General features: G+C 37.9%; 1 protein-coding gene across 2 annotated transcripts; it reads right to left on the reverse strand.

Annotated features, from left to right (window-relative positions):
* Nucleotides 1–2,280: 2,280 nt before the first annotated feature.
* LOC131029349 (large ribosomal subunit protein uL18c) lies at nucleotides 2,281–21,121 on the reverse strand. 2 transcript variants are annotated; one of them, XM_057959809.2, is made up of 4 exons: nucleotides 20,861–21,113; nucleotides 20,646–20,749; nucleotides 19,985–20,146; nucleotides 2,281–2,719 (listed from the first exon to the last, which is right to left on the reverse strand). In XM_057959809.2, exons 1-4 carry the CDS (start codon nucleotides 20,958–20,960, stop codon nucleotides 2,570–2,572), a joined length of 516 nt encoding a protein of 171 aa, XP_057815792.2. In that variant the 5' UTR covers nucleotides 20,961–21,113; the 3' UTR covers nucleotides 2,281–2,569. The 2 variants fall into 2 exon arrangements, with proteins under 2 accessions (XP_057815792.2, XP_059069384.1); XM_059213401.1 differs by lacking the exon at nucleotides 19,985–20,146 and having other exon boundaries at nucleotides 20,861–21,121.
* Between the last annotated feature and the right edge of the window lie 2,693 nt (nucleotides 21,122–23,814).

Below are 23,814 nucleotides of genomic sequence, written 5' to 3' on the forward strand. Positions count from 1 at the left end.
GTGAACACATCAAAATTAGCAGCATTTTTCCTTCCTATAACAGCAACATCAAATAGGTTTTCTTTTGACAAAGAACAAATTGTAGGCCTCAATTTAAACAACTGAACCAGAGAGCTTCAAGATAAATGAATTCAAATTGATATGGACAAAATCTGGATTATTATTACTATTAGTCTATTAACAATAGCAGATGATCAAAATTAATTGTGCCTCAAACTTCTTTTCTCTATTTTCATTATATGTCTAAAATAATATGTAACACAAATAAAGGGCTTATTTTCAGAAATTTCCCAAACATATCAACCATATTTTGGTTTGTTTTTAATTTTCTTTATCTTATTCATAAATATGTATCAGTTTCAAATTTCAACGACAGATTATCAGTAACAGCAGATTCCAGAAATGTTTATCAGCTATTACCTTGAAAACTCTTTAGCTTTTCTTTTTTTTTGCTTGTGTCTTTTTTGGTCTTGTTCAAAGGAGCTTAGCTGTCCTGAGACATTACCCCCATTTCTGGTCAAGAGCGGCTGAGGTACAGCTCCAGGGATAATAGCCAGATGTCCACCCTGTTTTCAGAATTTTTCTAGTCAATGTAGGGTCCCAGGGACAACTCCAGGTACATGCATCCCCAAAACGTATCAGGGATGGCGATCCCCAGAAAAGACCTGTGGATGCATCCCTGTACATATATATATATATATATATATGCAAGTCTGGAAATACTAAATGACAGACTATGAAAGCAAAGCCACTTTCAAAAGGTAAAGTCCAAAAAGCGTAAATGCATACAGTGACAAAGCGAGATCTGTGACTGATGCCTTACAATGGACTATCTAGCACCTGTTTATGGCTAAAATTATGTAATGGAATTCCCAAAGTCCTAACAGGTCTGACTCTACCTAGAAGAGAAAAAAATCCAAAATATATTATTGACCAGTCAAGGGTTATTCGCACCACAGTTCAACCACTCCATAACTCGACATTACAATGTGAATGACAAGGGGCATAATAACTAATAACCAAGTTCTTCTGGCAATTTGTCCTTCATAAACAAAACTTTAACCAAGTATCCACAGTAAAACTGTAGGAAGTCTAGCTCTTTGAATGCAAGGATGAAATCTTCTCTATTGTCTCTAACTTCTTAGAGCTCCTTCTTAGTGAGCCTGGTCTCACTGAATTCAAAGCTCAATCTAGCATTGTGGAGAATGCACATGATGATTTCTAATTCTAAATCAGACAAAACCATTCTTGTCACTTCTGTTATTGAAGAGAAGCTTGCATGTGCAATTATTCTTGCACCCATGACAAGTTCCTTAATCTGTATGGGTCATCTTCCCTAATTTTCCAATAGTTTCCAATGTTAATAAAGCTGAGCGTTTTACTATCATCATAATTTCTGAACAAAAAAAACAAGTGCCCTGATGCACTGAAACAATGAGAGTTCTCCTTCCTAAGTTGGCCAAGGCACGTTCCTTTGAGGCCTTATGCTCTATATCCCTCATAGCAAAATCAGTTTAGTGTTTAAGATTTAATAAGATAACACTACTCTACACTTGTAAACACTACATTTAGAGTCTAGACTAGAAAAAACTTTTCTTTTCACTCCTGTTGCTCAGAAAAATATGTTATTGGATGATGATTCAAAAGAGTTGCAGCTCCAGCCAAACAATCACACTAGAAGGTTGAAATTGCAAGAAAGTAAAAATTATATCATAAATCTTAACTTAATGGGAAATCTATTGATCAGCAAAATTCAGAAATAAAATTAAAAAAAGAATTACAGTACGAAAGTTACCTTAAGGATGGGATGAAATCAGAAAACAGAAGATTAAAAAATGGGAAACGAACCAAAAATATATGCTGGTCAAATCCCTTAATAAGAATGGACACTGATATATCTTAATGCAATCCCAATCTCATGTGCCCAAGCTTCACAATATTGCAAACTAAGTACCAACACAGTCCCAACTAGCATGTGCCGGGCAAAATGACAACCAACTCGCCACTACAAGTGAAAAATCATATTTTTACTCATGTGCTATACTCCCAACATTGGTAACCAATTTTTAAGCTGCTTTTTCTTTTCCTGTGTTCTATACTCCCAACGTTGGTAACCATATTAAATATTTAAATGTGACTAAGTCATTTAGATATAAATTTAAGATCGCATGTTTCAAGTTCAGGATTTGAAGCCAGAGAAATATTATATGACAGCGACAGTTGAAAGAATAGAAAAATGAAATCGATCTTAAAGACCTTGAGCAAATACTAAAAGGTAGATAAAGCTAACACAAGAGTTGCATTAAATTTTGCCGTAGACATAAGTAACATCAAAGCACTTCATAGCACAGCATAAAGCATCCATCTCTGAGTTACCATAAGCCAAAAAACCCATTTAACCCTGACTAAATGCTCTGCAAACCAATCTTAAAGATAAAGCAGCTACCTAAATATTTTTCCTTGATGAGATAGAAATCTGCAAAATGCAGACATCTTTCAGACTTGAAGGAGATAATGTTGCCAGATCTATAACAGAGTGATGCCTAAGAAAGCAAGGCCCTGTTCCGACTCAGAAATCCAAACCATTCTCCCGGGCTGCATCAGCAAGGGCCTTAATGCGTCCATGATAGACAAAACCTCCTCGATCAAATGCTACCTTAGTAATACCTTTCTCAAGGCAAGCTTTGGCTATTGCTTCACCTATTTTCTTTGCAGTGTCCTGAAATAACAGAGCCAAGTAGATAATGCACAATTCTGAAAGCTATAGAGAATATAGTCAAATTAAGTGAAATGAAAAGAAACCATCATATAATTAGCCTCCAAGGTTGTTAGGGACCTGGAGAAGACAACTAAGAACTAATAACATACCCTACAATGCATAGGTACAACAAGCACTTGCTCAAATTGCCTAGAAAACAAACATTCTGAGAACATTAGCCAATTCATATGGATAATCATAAAGTTGATGGAGTCAAGATGATAGTACAAGTCATTTGCTATATGCCAAGACTTCTGCACTGAAAAAGAAGCTTATATAGGCAATTGAGGAATCCAAAGCCAACAAAACCCTGTCCTACTGAAAACAGCAACCAAATTTTGGTGACATTAATGTTAATCCCTTCTCGGTGTACTCTTATGATTTATGCATCGTTACTTTTATACCATGGGTTCCTGGTTTGACTGTTTTACACAAATTTCCAGAAATAAGAAATAGGAAAGAGTAGAAAATGGGGTTCTGGGAACATGTACTCCATGAGCCAAAAATATAGGAAATAGGATAGACTGAACAGGAAACATATAGAAACTATGGAAGATATAAGAAACAGTAAGGGATGGCTCAGCAGTACATATAGAAACTATGGAAGATATCATTGAAAATTCGCATAGAACAGGAAACATAAACATGAAGTAAAATATGGTAAGGGATGGCTCAGCAGTAAAATACGTAAGCAGGAAGCATGTACGTGAATACACTTAGAACAGGAAACATATACATTGCAAGGCATGAATACACCTATGGAATGAGTCACACACATGAATACACTTTCGACATAAATCATACATATGAATGCACATAAGGTATAAAACACCTACATGAATACACATAAGGCATAAGATACACACATGAATAAACATAGGGCATGAAGCATACATACAAATATATGAGCATACACTTAAATGCATTCAAGGCATACAAATACATTTGAAGAATATGTAATTACATTAAGCATGAAACAGATACTCACTGAATAGATGCAAGGTATGAATCATCAATTCGTGTAAGGCATTAAACATACACATAAGGCATGAAGCCAATGAAGCATAAATACATGTAAGGTGTAAATACACACAAGGTAGGTAACATACATGAACTATAAATTCAGGGCTCACAAATATATGCAAGGCAGGAAGCATACACTTGTAAGGCATGAAGTATTCATTTGAAAGGTACCCACATATTGAATAGCAATGTCGGCTTATTTATAATTAACCTTAATTGTATGGCAGTTACATAGTTTTGTCCCACAGGATGGCAGGATTATGCTCTGATACCAGTTGTAATGTCCCCTACTAGGAGGCTGTCATGTTATCAACAATTCTCATACATCATTGAATGCATTACTAAATGTTATTATCCTTATTACTACTATTCCTTCATATTATAAAACATAACCCTCTATATTATGATCTAACCAGTCAATCTACAATTAGCAAGTTAAATGTCAGGGAGAAAGCATTAGTGTCACAGGTCCTCCATGTACATGATATAATTAAGCTGATCTCTTCATATTCTTCTCATGTTCATACTCATAGCATGTGATTCTACTTGTCCAAGTAGTATTCATTTGTAATATAACACTTTCACTGTAAATAAGGGCCAAAGTTGCATGGACACGGATATGGTATCCAATATGGATACAGTATCGGATACGGATACGGCTATTTTTTAAGACCCCCAATATGGATACGGCTGGACACGTCATTCATAAAAAACACATACACATATATTTAACACAATTTTCTAAGTTATTCGAGGAGATTTTCATTACTTCAAAAGCAATATAGACACATAATTGCTACATAAATAATGATAAGTAGATTTAACATTTTACAATATGCAAAAATAGAAGAGTTGCATTGGAAGATAACCCAAAAAATGGGTCACTGAAATAGAAAAACATTTCATTTGTCTTTCTCATTTGGTGTAGGTTTTGTTAATACCATTTTTTTTTTTTAAATGCGTTAATGAAGTTTTTTAAAATTAAATTTAGGAAGATTTACGTCAATTTTGTTTAAAAATCAAATCACACTAGTATTTAGCATGGTTGAAAATCAAGTATTTTTGGGCATGTGTGGGTACAATATTCGACATGTATCTAGGCTGTATTGGATACGTATCCGTTTCAAAAACGAGAACAGATACGGGGAAACGCGTTCCTGGGGAGGGACAAAGGAGTTTCCGACAACTCTGAGGGCCATACTAACTCTTTCCACAGCCCCAAAAGGGTTGCAAGTATTTAGGTTATGCTTCTTCTATGGTTCTTGTTGTCATTTTATGACACCCTTGGTCCATTAGTAAGAACCGATCAAAGATATGATCCATGAACCAGCGCTGCCCTAGTTGATCAAGGAAAAAGCAGAAGAATCATGAAATGTGAGGTGTTGCCTTGCCCAGAGGAAGTTCCTCCCTTGGCCTTTTCTTCCTTCCCCGGAATTCCGGAACCCTGAGGTTTCGAAGTTCTTTCTCTTTGCCTTCTCTTGTTTTCCTTCTCCGTCCCTCTTCGTTTTCTTCCCTTCCCCGGAACTCCGGAACCTCGGGGTTCCGAAGTCCCTTCCCTTTGCTGCCTCTCCTTTCTTTTCCCGGAAATCTGAAAACCCGAGTTTCCGAAGTTCCTCTCTTTCTTTACCTTTCTCTTCCGTTCCCCGGAACTCGAACCCCGAGGTTTAGAAGTTCCTTTCTTTTCTTCTTCCCTTCCCCGGAACCCCGAGGTTCTAAAGTTCCTTTCCCTTGCCTTCTCCGAAACCCCGAGGTTCTGAAGTTCCCTCCTAGCCTTTCTGTTGAGACATGGACCAGCTAGGACTCGAACCTAGGACCTTCCATACGCTGCTGGAGTGCTCTACCACTGAGCTACTGGCCCCTCTTGGACCAGTCCATCATCGGTCTAAGTGTGGCTTATTTCCAACACCAACACCCCCCCTTAAGCCACACCTCTCGTGTGCTTGGGGCTCCTAACCTAGACCTGGCTCTGATACCATGTTGAGACATGGACCAGCTAGGACTCAAACCTAGGACCTTCCATACGCTACTGGAGTGCTCTACCACTGAGCTACTGGCCCCTCTTGGACTAGTCCATCATCGGTCTAAGTGTGGCTTATTTCCAACACCAACACTTTCTTCCTTCCTTTCTCCGAAACTCCGAGGTTCCGAAGTTCTCTTCCTTTGATTCCCATATTCCTTCCCAGAACTCCGAAACCCCAAGGTTTCGAGGTTCCTTCCTTAGCCCCTTTTTCAGTTCTCCGGAACTCTGGAACCCCGAGGTTCCGAAGTTCCCTGCTGCTCTCCTTTCTCCTTCCCGAAACCCCGAGGTTCCGAAGCTCTTTCCTTGTCTTCCCCACTTCGAGAACCCGAGTTTCCGAAGTCCCCGGACTTCTTTCCAACTAGCGACACTTCTGGATGGCATGATCGACACTCAAGGCTTTAAATGCTTTGACAACTTTTGTGACTTATGCACCTTCTTTTGTGGAGCCACAGGGTGCATTTAATGTTTTTGACAGGATTTCCATCAGGAGAGGTATAGGGTCATGCTTGTTGTGGTGACTTATGTCATGTCTACATGCTCTGACTTTGGAAGGTTAGTCAATCCACCCTTCTCAGGGTTGCCTTTTCAGGGTATGGCTAGGTTGCTTGCATGTACAGAAGTCAAGTGCATGCACTTCCCTGCACTCCTAGATAGACATACAGGGGTCATGATCACTCTTGTAACCATTTTTCTATATAAAGGTTGTTAAGCCTCATTGTAAAGGGTTCTCTCCCTATTGGCTTGAGCTATTCTATGCTCTCTCACTTCTCTTTTATTATTCTGTATTTTGCAACTGTAAGTTGGCCATTGGCCTTATAATTAATTGAAATCACCATTCTTGCCTTCTTTCAACTTATGTATGTTGTGTATGTTTTCTTACCTTCATCATAGGTGTATGTTTTGTGGCTCTTCTCTCATTTATGTTGTGTTAACTTATTTCTGAGTGTGACTTGTGGGAAACCTTCTCCCCTCTTGGCATTCAGCGAATTCTAAACTCCATACATGCATTGGGGTCACTCATACAACTGAAGTTTGTGCATCTCCTGGGTTTTTCAGTTGATTCTTTGTGTCATTTCGGGTAGGGAGAGGAACAATCTATTCTTGGTGCATCACCTCCTTTTATTTCAAGCAATTTTCTCTTCCCTTTACCTCTGCAAGTTGTTAGGATAGGCTTAGGAGTAAGTTTTGAAGTGTTGAGTTGGTTCAACACCTGCACCTGGATTGAGAAGGAAGCCGGCCTTCTTCGGAGATTCACCCCCCTTGCGCAAGGTCCCACACTTTGGGGTTGTTTCCATGTTTCACAAGTTTGCTGAGTTGATGCAAGGGTGCGAGCTTTTGTGATAACAATTCTCCTGGCCTTACTTGGTACTAGTAGAGACTCAACTTTTAGAAATAAATTTTGGTTAAAACAGAATGTAATACACATGTTTCTATAGCTGTGCCGGGTAAAACAGTTCACCATGGACCAGGCATTCCATCATTGGGTGTGTATATGTTCCGTGCTGCAAGATCCCTGCTGTTTTTGTTTGCTGCAGTCCTATCCTTGTTGTTGCAGCAGTCTTCTAGAAGTTAGAACAGACAATGAAAGTCAAACTCATCCTACCCTTTGACCCTTTGTCATATCCCAAGAAGGGCTTGGACTCATGTAAAAATGTTATGCTATAATACATTTTCAATCAAATAGGTGATTTGAGGGTATCCGCCAGAGATCATTCAATATTAGTAGCACAGTACCTGGACCCTCTTTGCCAATACATCATGCTTGAAATGTGTTTTGTTCAAATAGAGATGGAATTAACAAAAGATACAGGGATATTAAATCTTGATGAGCATTTAAGAATGATACAAAGTTTCTAGGTCCAGGACTACACGACAAGAAAAAAAATTATGTCTTCAAGCAACCAAAAACAAATACCTTGTAATGTCCCCTACTAAGTTTAGGCCTGTTTTAACATAATGAATCCATCTCCACATACTTATGACTTAAACTAAATTGATTGGGAGACAAAACTATCTTAACATGAATCTAATCAGTGATAACAGAGACAAATAACTTAAGGATTCCATCTGATTTATATTCTAATATTTATTATTAATATACATACATACATACATTCTGATTTATATTCTAATACTTATTATTAATATATATATATATACGTTATTTATTCTCAGATATTATCATTATATATTACTGCAGATGAAGTTCTTGTAAGACATTATTATGATTATAATTATATTATTATTATTATCTAAATTTATATCACTATTAAATTCTGCATAAGAATGTTATTGGGCTTCATATATTAAGCATGCATATTGAACGCATCTCCCTGCATTCCATCAAGGATAAGGATGTTGCTGCCTGTAACTTAATAATAGATCTGATCTGATCTGATCGATGATAATTGTCAGTGATGCAACCCAACCTTCTTTATGAGCACAGACTATCCATAACAATTTCTGATCCATTAGATGGTTGCAGATAATAGATATATTTCATTCTGATGGTTGCAGTTAATATATATATATTCAATTCTCCTTCCATGTGTCCCTTCGATTAATGTTCTTCTTCTTCCTTTATATCCTTATTATTCCTTGGGAAAGGGATGATCCTTTGTGAGGAGACATGCCTCTCCTTTGATCATTTATTTGTTTCTCTTGATCGCACCCCTCCATATCAAATTATTTTAAGTTGTTTATTATAGTTTGTTTTGCTATTATTTAATTGCTAATCTATCCCTTCCTGATTGTTAATTATGCTGACCTGAAGAGTCTTCACACCAACTCGACCTTGACTCCACTACAGCCATCATCTACAGACCACCACAACCTACAGATGTCCTTTCACGCAGCTGGCAGAGAGACAATCTCATGATTACGATATGTTAACACTTCAAACTTTATGCCATATAACAGAGAATGAGGATATGAGAATAGACAGCTTACTCTCCACTTGAGCCTGATCTCATCAAGTATGGGGTACGATGGGTTTCAAATTAATATTGTGAAGTCTTACCAATAACACAATTTTCTGAGAAACGATAGTACTCAACCTTGTTGGGAGAGGTACATACAGATATATTATTATTTGTCTATTTCTTGTTTAAGAGTGATCAAAAGACTATTCCATATCAGGGCATGACCAAAATCGTGAAGTGTCATAACAGAGACGATTTTCTGATCAATGGTGTCGCTTTATTTATTTATGTTTTCTTTCATGCTAAAAGACGGGTAAGAAGTGGTTGATAGGAAGGGTCATGACATACCTGTACTAAAAATTATAGCCAGCGTGAACAAATCAAGCACCTAATGCCTACCTAATTTAAATCTACAAGTTTAAAACCTTAAGAACTAAAATGTGAAGAAATTAAATAAGTTAAAAATGAATATATATATATATATATATATATCAATACATTTGTGGGACAATTAGTGGTCTGTACTGCAAAGTGTCAGAGGTCAATGTCATTTATATGGAGAGACTGACATTGCAAGCAATAATCCTAGTGCGACTTATAGGGTACTAGTTAGGTTTAGGGGCTTAGCCTAACTTATTATTTTCTTCTTTGGCAAACTGTGGACAAAGGGTCCACTTCCATCTATACAAATCATAAAAGTAATATTCGCATCAACCCATAAATAGGAGTGCATCAGAATCAAATGGCTCAATGTGGTTGTACATCAATATCAGATATTTTCCCTTTCTTTGATGATCTTAAAGACATCTGAAGTTTGGGTACTTGAAGGGTGGTCTTCTTTTGCTTAACTTCCACCCATTCGATTTCTGATTGAAGGGAGGACACTTGATTTTGACTGGTTTTTTCATTGGAGCAGACACCTTCACCCCCAGAAACATTCCCTGAAGCTACTAGTGATCTTTGGGAGCCTCTAGAACTTGCGATTACATTGGGAGAAAAAACAGATTAATATCAACATTGGAGAAAGCCTTCACATTCCTAATGGACAGGACTTATTGACTGGATGGCGGAGAGGTATTTGGTACTGAGATCTCATCTGAAACTTGGGAAGCAACCAAATCAGATTGACTGCCTAGTTGCTAATGATTAAGACAATTTTCTAAGTTAACTTAATTATTTCAAATATGACAACGAATATTGTTATGGTGTCCCTTATGACCTGATCGAGATCATGACATTTTTGTGGAGGAATCGATCCAAGAATAAGCTAATAATTAGAAATAGATTCAAATTCAAGCCATTGTAGATCAGTTGATGTCTCTGAATCCTCCAGAAGATATGTTATTTTAAGATCATTTTCATCATTCTAAATACAGTAAGAGTACAAGCATAGACTTTCAAATAAGCTGACTGACAACTTCTCCTATGATGAATATGAGCGTTAAAGCAGCAACAATGGCAGAAATTCTGTAAAGTACCCACCACTACTGGCAGATAAGGCCGTGTTATTCAACCATCCCAATGTCATCAGTACCATCATTTTTTCCTGAATTTCAAGACACACTTTAACAATTTCAAGACACACTAGAACTTTTCCCACACATACATGGACATGGGAGCTTATTACTGGAAATAAGGAGATGAGACATGAGAACAATCTCCCACTTGATTTAGGTTCACCCAACCCTGAATTTATAATAAATTTTTTTCGTATTATGAACAGTGTTCAGAATCACAAAAAAATGAGGTGCCAGCTCAACTTTTTTGTGATGTGGAAGCTCTCTTTTTTTTTTGATAATTCCCGTGATGATGTCTTGAAATCCCCTAATTCATGCATTTCAATAAGATCTTTAGGATGCAAGAGCCGACAAAGATGGTGCATTTGTCATAGATGTTGACTCATTCTTAGAAGATGGACGGACTGGCTATTGATTGTTGGTGATCAGATTGTTGTTAATGGACTTGTCTAGATGTACCATAAGTTTCCATTCTCTGCTGCAATAAATTTACCATATATATCATTTCACTGCTGCCTGTAACAGAAACATTTCTATTGTTATCGTTCCATAATATATCTTTTCCTTCAATGTTTGTAGTTGAACTCTCATGAGATAATCAGAATTGGTTGATAAAGCTGCTTTATCATTTCTATATGTATCTCTATATCTTGCAAATTCAGAATCACTTGGGTTGTTCTTGAGACAAAACAAAAACCTCGAAAAGATGTTACAAGCAATTTTAACTTCTCAGTTATGCACATAGCTAAAATGCCCTGCTTCCTATGTAAAGGACCAAGCAAGGATCTCTTTTCATCATCTAGGTCAAAGGAACAAATTTTGTCTCTGTTGTTCTTCATGATGAATACTAAGAGGGGGGGGTGAATTAGTATACCAAAAATCTCTGTACTTACACACTTAAACAGTCTGAAGATAAACCGGTAAAACAGTCTAACAGACAGACCGGTTATCACACATGCAAACCAAAATGCAAATAAAGCATTCACCCACAAAAGCAATACAACCATAATACAAGATATTTGGCGTGGAAACCCAAATGGGAAAAACCACGGTGAGATGGAACTCACAAGTCACTATCTGCAAAATAGAAACCAGACCGGTTAAGGTCTTACAATGTTCTTCACCAGAACAGATCCTGTTAGGAATCTCAATCTCTGTTAGGAGATAAGTCCGATTAAAGACTACCTTGTTAGAGGATTTTAGATTCACAGAAGTGAACCACCTTGTTAGAGGATTTTACAATAGGCTTTTGGGCCTACCCGGTTAAGGGCTATAGACTTGTCAAAGATGTGAGTAATCAACAAGTGTTTGATCTATCTAATAGCACAAACTGCTTGGTTAGATCCAGTATAGCTCACTGCTAATGCATTCCAGCATTACTTCAGTCTTCTCTACCTTTCTCTTAGTTACAACTTGATCTTCTCAGATAAGATCGCTCTTACAACAACTCAACAACCACCTTAAACCCTAGTCACAACATAAACCCTTTCAGCAACAACCTAAAACCCTAGACATGATGTCCTTTTAAAGGAATCTGATTTCATGTCGGACCAATAGGATTACATTACAATTTCCTAGGTTCAATGAATCTAGACATACTCAGTAACACGACACAAAAAGCACCGTCAGTGTGTCGGCACTGTCAATCAATCGGTGGATTGGTAACTCATCACAAAATGCCGGTTGGTAACTCATCACAGAGTATTACCGGTTCATACAAAATACCGGTTGCCAGTTTGACAAAAATGAAGACTGGTAAGAATGTGTTATGCCGCTTTGCTCCCTCGTACCGCTTGAGATCTACGATTTGCTTGGGGTCGACATGCCGCTTCAGACCGGGAAACACATTCTGCAAAATCACCAATAGTCTAAAGACTAGAATACAACATACCGGTTGGAACAAATACCGGTTGAGCTCTAGCTCATAAATATAAAGGGGATCTCAATACAAGTGTGTGTCCATCAATGACAATTACAACATAAACATCAAAAATGCCAACAATCTCCCCCTTTGGCATTGATGGCAACACTTAGGAAAATAAAATTTTGACATCTAAGTGTTTTACAACAAAAACATGCCATTAACAAAATTGTTCCCCCTAAGCATATACAATATCCCTTGATCAACACAATGTATAGCAATTTTGCATACAGAGCATAAACATTGAGATATCAGAGCATAAAGCATATATCAAAAACATATATCAAAATTTTAAAACCAGATACTTCTCCCTATTTGTCTCCAAAATAGATAGAGTACTTCTCCCCCTTTGCCAACAATGACAAAGTACCGCTGAACAACCCTGTTTCCATTTGATATTGAAATAATAAAAGTTTATGACGACAATGAATAATACTTGTCAAAAACTAATTTATAGTCCTGCAAAAATTGTTTCATGGATAGAGACCAGGACTCAAGTAGGGAGGTGGCCACTTCTTTCTTTGTTTGCATCTGGGATACATGTTCCTCCATAGTATCAACTGTGCTCAGCTCCTACGTAACTGTCAAGGCATCTAGGTTCAGATAACTCCTGAAGAATTTGTAGGCGTGGAAGTAAAACCAGTTGTAGCTCCTGCAAATCTCTAGATCGTGTATTGATCTCTTGCTCCAATTTGGCAGACTGGATCTGGAACCGGTGAACGGTTTGCCCATAAGTTGCAAAGGAATCATAAGATGGCTTAAATGTGCTTAAGTAGGACTGTAAGTCCGTTTGAAGCTTTTGCTTCTGAGTTAGCACATCATCGCAAAATAGATGGGGTTGACAGATTTTTCTTAGTAGCAAGTTTCCCTCATCCAAAGCATCCCTTATATCCTTTTGGTCTTTCAGAAGTTCAGACCGGAGCTCATTCAACTTTTTCACCAGAGCAATGTTAAGAGCCTTTTGATGCTCTTTCTTGACATTTGCCTCAGCTGCTTCTTCTAGGCTCTACACCTGATCATCCACTACAATACATAGTAGTTTGAGTTGTGCTAGTGATGATTCAGTGTTAGGAAGATTGGTACCAGGGATCAAACCGGTAAGGGTGTCTATAGCCGCCTGAATTATGTCTTGCTCCTTTTTCCTGCGAATGATTTCAAGGCGCTCTTGAGCAGCCTTGATGCTCTACATAAGCTCCGTCTCACTTGCAGACTGGAGATCGATAGGACTGGAGATATCAGCCGGTTTGGCGTGACTCCCGGTTGCCTTCGGAGTCTCCATCTGTGTGCTCTTCATCGCTTCCGCTGCCTTGTTTGCTCCTTCCTTCTTCCTTTTCTCTGCTTCTTTCTTCTGTTCTTGTTCCTTGTCTTCCTCTTCTTTCTTTTTCCTCTCTGCTTCCTTCCTCTTCTCCTCTTCTTTCTCTTCCTCTTCCTTCTTCTTCTTTTCTTCCTCTTCCTTTTTCTTCTTTTCTTCCTTATCCTCTTCTTCTTTCTTCTTCCTATCATCTTCTTGCTTCTTCTTCTCTTCATCTTTTCGTTTCTCCTCTTCCTCTTTTCTCTTCTTCTCATCTTCATCCCTCTTCTTCTTCTCTTCCTGTTCCTTAGCCGCTTCCTGTGTGTCCTTGGCTTGCTCACTGCCCTGTTCGGCTTGTTGCCCCTGTTCTGTTCCCTCATATATGTCCTGAGTGACATCTTCTACGTCCAGGGCATCGACATCAATAGTGTCGATTGGTTCTTCAACCGGGTTTCCTTCTTCATCAAAAACTTCATCCGGTTTGGATATGACCAATTCTTTTTCTGCTTGCAGGTTGACCATTCGTGCTTTGTGAGCTTGAATAGCATGATTCATATACTGATGAGTGTCTTTTTCAACATCATCAACTCTCCCCTCCAACAGCCAGAGTCTTCTTCTCCTTGTGAAGAAGAGTCCTTTATTTTGGTCCAAAACATCAAATAATTCTGAATTTGAGAGGTCGGGAAAGTACTATGCAAAGACTTTCTCCCTAATCTACTATTCTTTTTCAATGGCAATTCGCCATTTATTATCTAATGCTTTATATAAAGAATCTGGTGTCTGAGATTTAATCTCTGATGACGACCGGTCATTTTTACACAAATAAATAATGATTTCCTGTAATACTTCTTTCTCCTCATCTCTAAAATCATCATAATAATCTACTAAATCATGAAGTAATTTTCTCCTAATGTTCTTAATTGTCCTTTGAAAATGTGTCAAAGGTTTGTATGAGGAGATATCAATATTTACCGGTACGGATGCTGCCGGTTCATTCTTCTTCATCTTCTTTGTCTGTCTGACCTTCTTTGGCTTTTCATCAGACTCAGTCTCTTCAGAGTCCGGTTCATTTGTCTTAGTCTTCCTTTTTCTTTCAAAGACTTTTGTCGGTGTCACTTCCGGTTTCTTCTTTGCAGGTGACTGCTTGGTCACTCTTGGAGTTGCAGTAGTAGCCGGTGCCGATGCTGCAGGCACTGCCTTTGCTTTCTTTGCAGCCGGTTCTTTTCCTTTCTTAACAGAGGGTTCCTCGGCCGATGCAATCCTCTCCAAATAGGTTCCGGTCCTCTTAGCCTTAGGATCAAGAGGCGAGGCAATAAGGGTTGAAGCATACCCTTCCAGCATATCATACATCACCTCATAGCCCATTGGCTCCACTTCTTCCATTCTAGGCTCAACAGCCTCCATTAAGCATTTGTCCACCTGGATGGTGAAACAGATGTCATCTTCATGTTTCTTAACGATGTCACCTAAGATCCTTACCCTTTGACTCATCTTCCTCCTGAACTCATCAAAATATTTGTTCAGTACATCAGGGTAACCGATTCCAATGACTTGTATGCTTTCCTTGATCTGTTTGGTTACCGGTTGGTCAGGGGACCACTGGACATCTCCTACTCCAGGAAAGTAGCCTTGGAAATAGAAAAACAACCCAACCAATAGTTGTCCGAACTTGAATCTCTAATCTCAGATACAGAATTAATCCTGCTGGCTGAGAATGTTCTGTAGCCTATCACCATGCAGGCGTATTTCACCAGATCATCCTTGATAGGATTAACTGTCATACCTCATGAGTCACTTGTTGAACCGGTGAACTTGGCCATTTCCGTTTTGCTTACCGTTCTTAGGGCTGGCACTTCCCCTGTGTTACAAAAACCGATGACTGCATGAATTGCCTGAGGCATGATATCATGCGTCCTCTCCAGGTACATCTTGTCACCATGGACTCTACTCAAAATGATCCTGATATGATCCTTCGTAAAGTCTTCCAGAAAGTATACTGCATTATGGAGTTTCTTCTTCTCTAGGATACTAAACTCCGGTTTGATTTTCTTGTCCTTGCCGCAAAATAAACCTAACTGGGTGTGAATAGCTAAAGACCCTAGGTCTTCTATTTTGCAATCAATATAATCAAAAATTCCTTCTTCAACTATTACTCCAGCCGGAACTTGTGATAGGGCATTGTATTTGGACTTCCTTTGAATGAAACTTTCCGACTCAATGGATGTACTAGAACTAGTATGAGATGCGGAAGCCATTGTAGAGTATTTCAAGAACACGAAAAATACCTTTACAACGCGAATTTAGGGCTTCCTGATTCTGCTTCACTCCACTCTCCGTCGGTTGCCAAATCACCGCTTTGTGTTCTCCACGACCATTTGAAAACTGAGTTTGAATCTCCTTCAAGACTTGTCAATTTCTTGAAATCTTAGCTCAAATCGCCTTTTCTTCGCTCTGCACTTTGAAAAACTTTTCTTCGCTCGAAAACAGATAATGAGAAATGATTTGAAATATGCTTTTATACATGTCTCTCACCTACCGCCATTAATGCTCCTCTATTAGGGCGTAAACCCTAATTTGCCTTTTTACCATTTCCGGTCTTCTACCAAGCAACAGGTATCATACACCGGTTAAGGTCTTTTACCGGTGTAACCGGGGGGTTCACAATCATTTCGCCGTTTGCTCACCCTAAGCCTCTTTGGAGCTTAGTTTGCCGGTTCCGATATTTCCACACTAGGTGCAGAAACCGGTTCCTCTTCCAACATTGTTGGTTTCATCCTCCAAGTTTTGTTCATGTCCGCTTGAACTGTTTCAACATCAATTTCTCCTTTCTGAGTGACCAGTATATCATCAGATATACTCTTTCTGCTTCTGCAGAATCTTGCAATGTGACCCGGTTTGTTGCAGTGATAGCAAACCAATTCAGGGGCTCTCCAAGGTCCATTGTTCATGTTTCCATTCTTCCTTCTGCATGTAGCAGCAGTGTGACCATGTCCATGACAAATCCAACAGTTTGCTCTCCATACGGTAGCCGGTTGATAACCATTGTTGCCTAACTGATATTTGTAAGCATTAAACCGGTTAGGGTTCCGGTTCACAAAAGATTCCGGACCAGCTCCTTGGGTCCTCTAAGGATATCTTCCGGTATTGTTCATGAAAGACCTGCACTCAGATGCTCTATGCCCAAACTTGTTGCATGCATAACAATGACCATTGAACTTATTGGATCTAGGTACATTGTTGATAAAATAAGGAAAATTATTGTAGGCTTTGCTCCTACATACATTGGCAGTGTGTCCTTCTTTAAGACAGTTAAAGCAAACGGGTTTGAATTTTTGCTTACCTTTTCCTTTGAGTGCCAGTTGCTTCTTTGATGCTTCAGCATTTGTTCTTGAGGATTCTCCTTCCTCATGTCCAAAGAAACCAAGTCCATTGGTATTCTTTACTGGTCTAGATGACTCAAGCTTTTGCTCTAGCTTGACAGTACTTTTGTTGAACTTAGCAAGTATTTCCTTTGACTCAGAGAGTTCTTTGGAAATAGCAGTATTTGACTCCATTAGGCTTGCATTTTCAGAGATGGCTATGTTCAGTTCATCTTGTACTCCTTCTTTTTCCATTCTGCTCTCATGAAGGCGAGCAATCAGTGCACTAATCTCTTGTTTCAACTTGGAGATCTCATGATCTCTATCCTTTACCAGATCTTCAGCTTTCCTCCGATTCTCAAGCTCTTGACTAAACCGGATAGTCAGTCCTTCCAACTCCTTTCTCAAATTGGAGTTTGAATCATTTAGCTTATTTACTTCTGCAATCATGGCTTCCATATTTGCTTCATCTTCAGAACTACTTTCAGATAGCTCCATCAGCTTCTCTGCATGTTCTCTCCTTTTTGCTTGGGATGCCTTGTATTTGACCATAAGATCATCATAGGCTTGCTCAGACTGAGTGAGCCGTTGAGTAAGTTCCCTCAAGGTGTATTCCCCCATATCTCTTTCCAAGTGGTTAAACTTATAGAAAGGTTGGCTCTGATACCAATTGATGAATACTAAGAGGGGGGGTGAATTAGCATGCCAAAAATCTCTGTACTTAGACACTTAAACAGTCTGAAGATAAACCGGTAAAACAGTCTAACAGACAGACCGGTTATCACACATGCAAACCAAAATGCAAATAAAGCATTCACCCACAAAAGCAATACAACCATAACACGAGATATTTGACGTGGAAACCCAAATGGGAAAAACCACGATGAGATGGAACTCACAAGTCACTATCTGCAGAATAGAAACCAGACCGGTTAAGGTCTTACAATGTTCTTCACCAGAACAAATCCTGTTAGGAATCTCAATCTCTGTTAGGAGATAAGTCCGATTAAAGACTATCTTGTTAGAGGACTTTAGATTCACAGAAGTGAACCACCTTGTTAGAAGATTTTACAATAGGCTTTTGGGCCTACCCGGTTAAGGGCTACAGACTTGTCAAAGATGTGAGTAATCAACAAGTGTTTGATCTATCTAATAGCACAAAATGTTTGGCTAGATCCAGTATAGCTCACTGCTAATGCATTCCAGCATTACTTCAGTCTTCTCTACCTTTCTCTCAGTTACAATTTGATCTTCTCAGATAAGATCGCTCTTACAACAATTCAACAACCACCTTAAACCCTAGTCACAACATAAACCCTTTCAGCAACAACCTAAAACCCTAGACATGATGTCCTTTTAAAGGAATCTGATTTCATGTCGGTCCAATAGGATTACATTACAATTTCCTAGGTTCAATGAATCTAGACATACTCAGTAACACGACACAAAAAGCACCGTCAATGTGTCGGCACCGTCAATCAATCGGTAGATTGGTAACTCATCACAAAATGCCAGTTGATAACTCATCACAGAGTATTACCGGTTCATACAAAATACCGGTTGCCAGTTTGACAAAAATGAAGACTGGTAAGAATGTGTTATGCCGCTTTGCTCCCTCGTACCACTTGAGATCTACGAGCCGCTTGGGGTCGACATGCCGCTTCAGACCGGGAAACACATTCTGCAAAATCACCAATAGTCTAAAGACTAGAATACAACATACCAGTTGGAACAAATACCGGTTGAGCTCTAGCTCATGCATATAAAGGGGATCTCAATACAAGTGTGTGTCCATCAATGACAATCACAACATAAAAATAAAAAATGCCAACACTTCATTCAAGGAGTAGACCCAAAAAGTATTAAAGGAAGAATCTCACTTCCAGAAAACTGATTATTAAAAGCAGTGATTGCCATAGCCTTGGAAGACCCTATGTTCTGATGAAAATGCACAGCACCCTTGGTATCACAAAATTATGGGTAAGTCCAACCAACCAAAATGCAGATCTTGATTGTACGTTGTGGAGCAATGACCAACAATAGTTGTGCTTTCCAAAATGCCCAAACAGAAGACCTATGTAGGAGATACAAAGAATGTTTTACCCCATGAAGCATGCAAATGAGGAAGTTGTGAATACGTTAGGGATGTTTTAGGTCATAGGATGGCAAAGATTCAGCTCAAAAAAAATATGGAAGAAATTTTTGTTTTTGTAAGGGGTTATTGTATGGGTTTCATTATCAGTATACTTTATGGAAAATATATCTTGTAGTTAATTTATATCTGGTCATCCAAGTTCTTATGTACACTTTTGGAGAAATATGAATACAGTACAGCCAACTTGGGGTTTTCTTTCTCTATAGGAACTTGTGACATTGGTTGAGTTAAAAACTTAAATACCATGTCGAGATTAAATCAGTGGTAGAATATCTGTCTATGTAATTTCCAAATATCATCAAAACGGATATATATATATATACAATCTCTTAAATGACAGATGTTCAGATACTAATGAGTTCTAACAAAACCCATTTCTTCATAATTCCTCTAATCATTTCTTTGGCAAGTCTACTGCCTTGAAATTAATTTGCATTCATTATGTTTAGATTTTCATATTTTCCAGAGTATATTGTGCTATCAGCGTAACTAATGCACCTCCTTTTGGTGCAAGTGCTAGTTGATAAGTTTCTTAAAACTTTGAAATGTTTTGACAATACCTGCTTAATAACTGCAGATTGTGATCTTCTGTTATAATTTCTCTAGCCTGCAACCAGATTTTGAATACTGTAATTTATTGGGTTTGCCCTCCAAGCAAATCCATGAGCTTTTATCACCTTAATATAGATCCAGATTTCCCTGTTTTTTTAAAAAAAAGAATGACAATGACAAAAAGAGAGCAGCCACAAAAACTACATTGACAAACCCACAAGATAAAAGGGCGTACATGTAATGCAATTATAGGACTGGAAGTAGCACTCCAGCAAGTAGCAGCAAGCTCTAATTTCAATCAATTACAGAACCTAGTATCTAAAATACCTTCACCGTACATTCTCAAAACATGGTAGGGTAATCCTAAGGGCCACCATGGCCTCAATACACCACAAAAAGCATATTTATGAAAAAAAGCACAACTTAAAAGTAACAAAAGATGTATGAATATTAAATGCTAGACTTACAACAGTTGCCCCAGAGGTGAGTCCAATCTCTTCTGACAACGGTTTTTGCATGGTGGATGCAGAAGCAAGAGTGTGCATCTTGGTGTCATCAATCACTTGGCAATACAGGTGTTTGCTTGACCGGAAAACTGCTAGGCGAGGCCTATCTGTTGTGCCTGAAAGCTTCACCACCACCGTCCGAGGAAAACAATATAAATATTCAATCAATCAGAGACCAATTACTGATATTTAATTCAATTCATTTTCTCAAAAAACCCTCCACAATTTCAGGAAAGGTGATTTCAATTGCACTTTTTAGCTCCAATTACTTCTTAACCATTAATGCTCTAATGGGCTATGGTGTAGTGGTAATGCGGTACACTTCTAGGAATGTGGTAGAGATTGATATCGCCCCACCACAATAAAGCTGTCTATAAATCCAGTCGACGTGTGGCCAGGTAGTTTTGTAGTGATAATAATTTAAGATGCATTCGACCACGACTCATGTAACTCTTATGGGGCACATTCCACCCTGGCCCATGTTTACAGCATTCTTAAGAATGCGAGCTTACTCTACACAAAACTAGATAGGGCAATAACATCACCCAGGAACTATCAAGCATGGATTAATAATAACAAAAAAACCCCAAACTGGATTTTGGCTTGAGAGGCCATATCATACCTTCTTCCTGATCCGAATGTGGCGAGCAATTCTGTTTTCTCTACTCGTTTTTTCCTTTGATGCAGCTTCAATTTTCAATTGCTGCATTTGCATTGGTATCTTTTCTATACACAGTGAAAAAACATGTCAGCAGTACTGAATGAGACAAAACAAGAACAGAGATACACAGATGCATTGTGGTGATAAGAAGTAAACCCACTTTCTTGTCAACTTACTTGTAAGAAAGAGATGGGGAGAGAAGCTGACATCGACTTTCTTTGGAAGTGAAGAGCCAGTGAAAAAAGAAGAAGCAGCGGCAGCCATAGCCATGGCCATTTCTTGCTTCTCAATCCTGTCGTGGTTTTTGCTTTCTGAACTTACAACTGCTGTATTTTTGTTTTTGCTCTTTAGCCCACCTTATCCATAACTGAGTAATGTGAAAAAACTTATGTCCATTCTTCCTTTAACCTACTTCCGTTGAAAGCCTTAATCATGGGAATAACTCTTTCGAGATTTAAAATAAAATAACGGTGGAGGGGAGGGGAATAACTCCAAACAAAATATACTAGCAATGGCATTTTGTAGTGCAATGGGGTTAGAGGAGGGGAATGACTCCAAACAAAATTTTGTAGTGCAATGGGTTAGAGGAGGGGAATAACTCCAAACAAAATTTTGTAGTGCAATAGGGAAGAGGAGGGGAATAACTCCAAACAAAATTTTGTAGTGCAATAGGGAAGAGGGTTCTTTGGAAAAAAATTAGGAAAATAATTATTTTTGGTCTATATGTCACGTGTAAAATTTTGATTTGGTCAAGGTAAAAAAAATTATCGATTTTGATAAAAGATCTATTGTGGCGCGAGCTCACCTTCACAAGTTGTGTGGTATAGCCTTCAAAATGGACATTGTGGCTACATGGCAAGCAAACAATTTGTCACCTTGCTCTTCCACTTGGTCGCATTTATCACTCGTTGCCACTGCAAAGCTTTCATTACAAGAACATTAACTACACATCCCTTCCCATTACCTCCACTACATGGCATTCAAATTACAAGCATTCCTTCATTGAATACTCCTACTACCTCACACAATATGTTAACTTTCACCCCTTTCATTCAAGAGTCTTCTCAAGTCTTCCTTGGGTTTAGCACCAAAAGGTGTTTGTTTATGCTCTTTGCAACTACAATCTCAGCACCACTACATGTTAGGCTCTACCCAAAGTCTCCCTTCTAGCTCGACAATGCTTCCACTCTAGTTCTTTGTTGTCATTGTAGGATTCCCTTTTTAGTAGGTAAACATTGTGGGGTATTCTACTTTCACTTGCATACCTTCAAAATATTTTGCATTTAACCATTCATTGCATTTTTGAAATGCTTCAACCTCTAACATGCATGCAGGTTTGGGCTAGCAACTTCAATAGTTAGCCAATAGTTGTAGCTCTACTACCTCAACAACACTTTTCAATCTAGGTGAGGTTTTATAACTTCACTAAGGCAACACCAATCTCCTATCTTCCTATGCATCTTTCATTTTTGAAATTGTTATATGATTATTGTTGTGTGCTCTATAAACCATACTAAAAGGTTTTTTTATTTCGTAGGTGCTTGTCTAATACAAGTTTTCTATGGTTTTTGAGATTATGTATATATCTTGAAGGCTTTATTGCTTTGAGGGTGCTTTTGTTACCACTATGTTATGAACACTAAAACAATTGTGTTCATAAACACACTATATGTAACAAGGAAATTAAATCTTTTGTTCAAGCATCATTGTCACTTACTAAATACGTTCACTTTTTTCAAATAGGTTTACAATTTTTACAAGCATTTTATGATTAAAATGGGTTTGAATGGTTGCACGTTTTTACAGGTTTACTAATTTAGTTGTAATTTACAACAACTTAAGGTTAATGTGATTTTTTTGTTGAAACCCTATGTTTAAATTGCAAGCCATACTTTAGGGTTCTACAAAAATGTATGAGCATTTTCTTGACTCAGTTTGTTGTTGGTCACAATTCATTCTACATAGTTGTCATACAAATATTGTTAGCTTGTTGATTTGTTTGGTCTCATAGTTAGCCATATTCTCTCTCAGTTCATCCCTTAGTTTTAATATGTTTTTCATTTTAGTCATGTGTAAACACTCTTTGTTTGTTTGGTCTCCTAATTACCTAAATTCTTACTTATTTTAGTTTTGAAGTTGTCCAAAAATATATCTTTATTGTGAGTTAATGATATGGTTTCGTTGTTTAAATTGGTTCTTCATTCCAAAGAGATGAATATTATTGGTTTGTTTGGTGTCATACTTAGCCTAATTCTCCCTTATTTAATCCCTTACTTTTAATTTGTTGTTCACTTTAATAATAGGTTAGCATTATTGGTTTGTTGAGTCTCATACTTACCTAAATCGTGTTCTATTTAAATTTTGAAGTCAGACAAAATTATGTGTTTAATGTGACTTTTTTTTTTTTATTCTTTTGTTTAAATCGGTTCATCATTTCAATGAGATAAATATTGTTGGTTTGTTCAGCGTCATAGTTAGCCTAATGCTAACTTATTGCATCCCTTACTTTTAATTTGTTCTTCACTTTAGTCATAGGTTAGGGTCCTCTTGTTTGTTTAATCTAATAATTTCTTGAATAATGTTCGATTTCAATTTTGAAATATAAATAATTTCATGTTTACTGTGACTTAATTTTTTCTATTCCTTTGTTTAAATTGGTTCATTGTTTCAATGAGATAAATAATGTTGGTTTGTTTGGTGTCATATTTAGTCAAATCCTTTCTTCTTTCCTCATTTCAGTGATAGATTGGCACTCTACATTTGTTTGATCTCATAAATACCTAAATTATGTTCTTTTTCTTGTGTTAATTACCTAACTAAAGGGAACCCGGGTGATGCAGGGATAGGAGTATGCATAAGGGATCACACAGGATGTGTTTTTGCTTTGAAATCTGCTTTTATTCCACCGGGTACTAACAACTTTGCAAAGGCATATGCTTTACTTGAAGGCATTCTACTAGTAAAAAAACTGAACATCTCTTATATTCACATTCAAGGCGATTCAACTATCATTATCAATGCTTGCATAAAGAGAAATATTGACAATTAGCAGATAAGACATTTACTTGAACAAGCATGGACACTTAGTGATACATTTGCAAACTTTACCATTTCACATGTGCATAGAGAA

This window comes from Cryptomeria japonica, chromosome 10 (assembly GCF_030272615.1).
Source record: "Cryptomeria japonica chromosome 10, Sugi_1.0, whole genome shotgun sequence".
Lineage (NCBI taxonomy): Eukaryota > Viridiplantae > Streptophyta > Pinopsida > Cupressales > Cupressaceae > Cryptomeria > Cryptomeria japonica.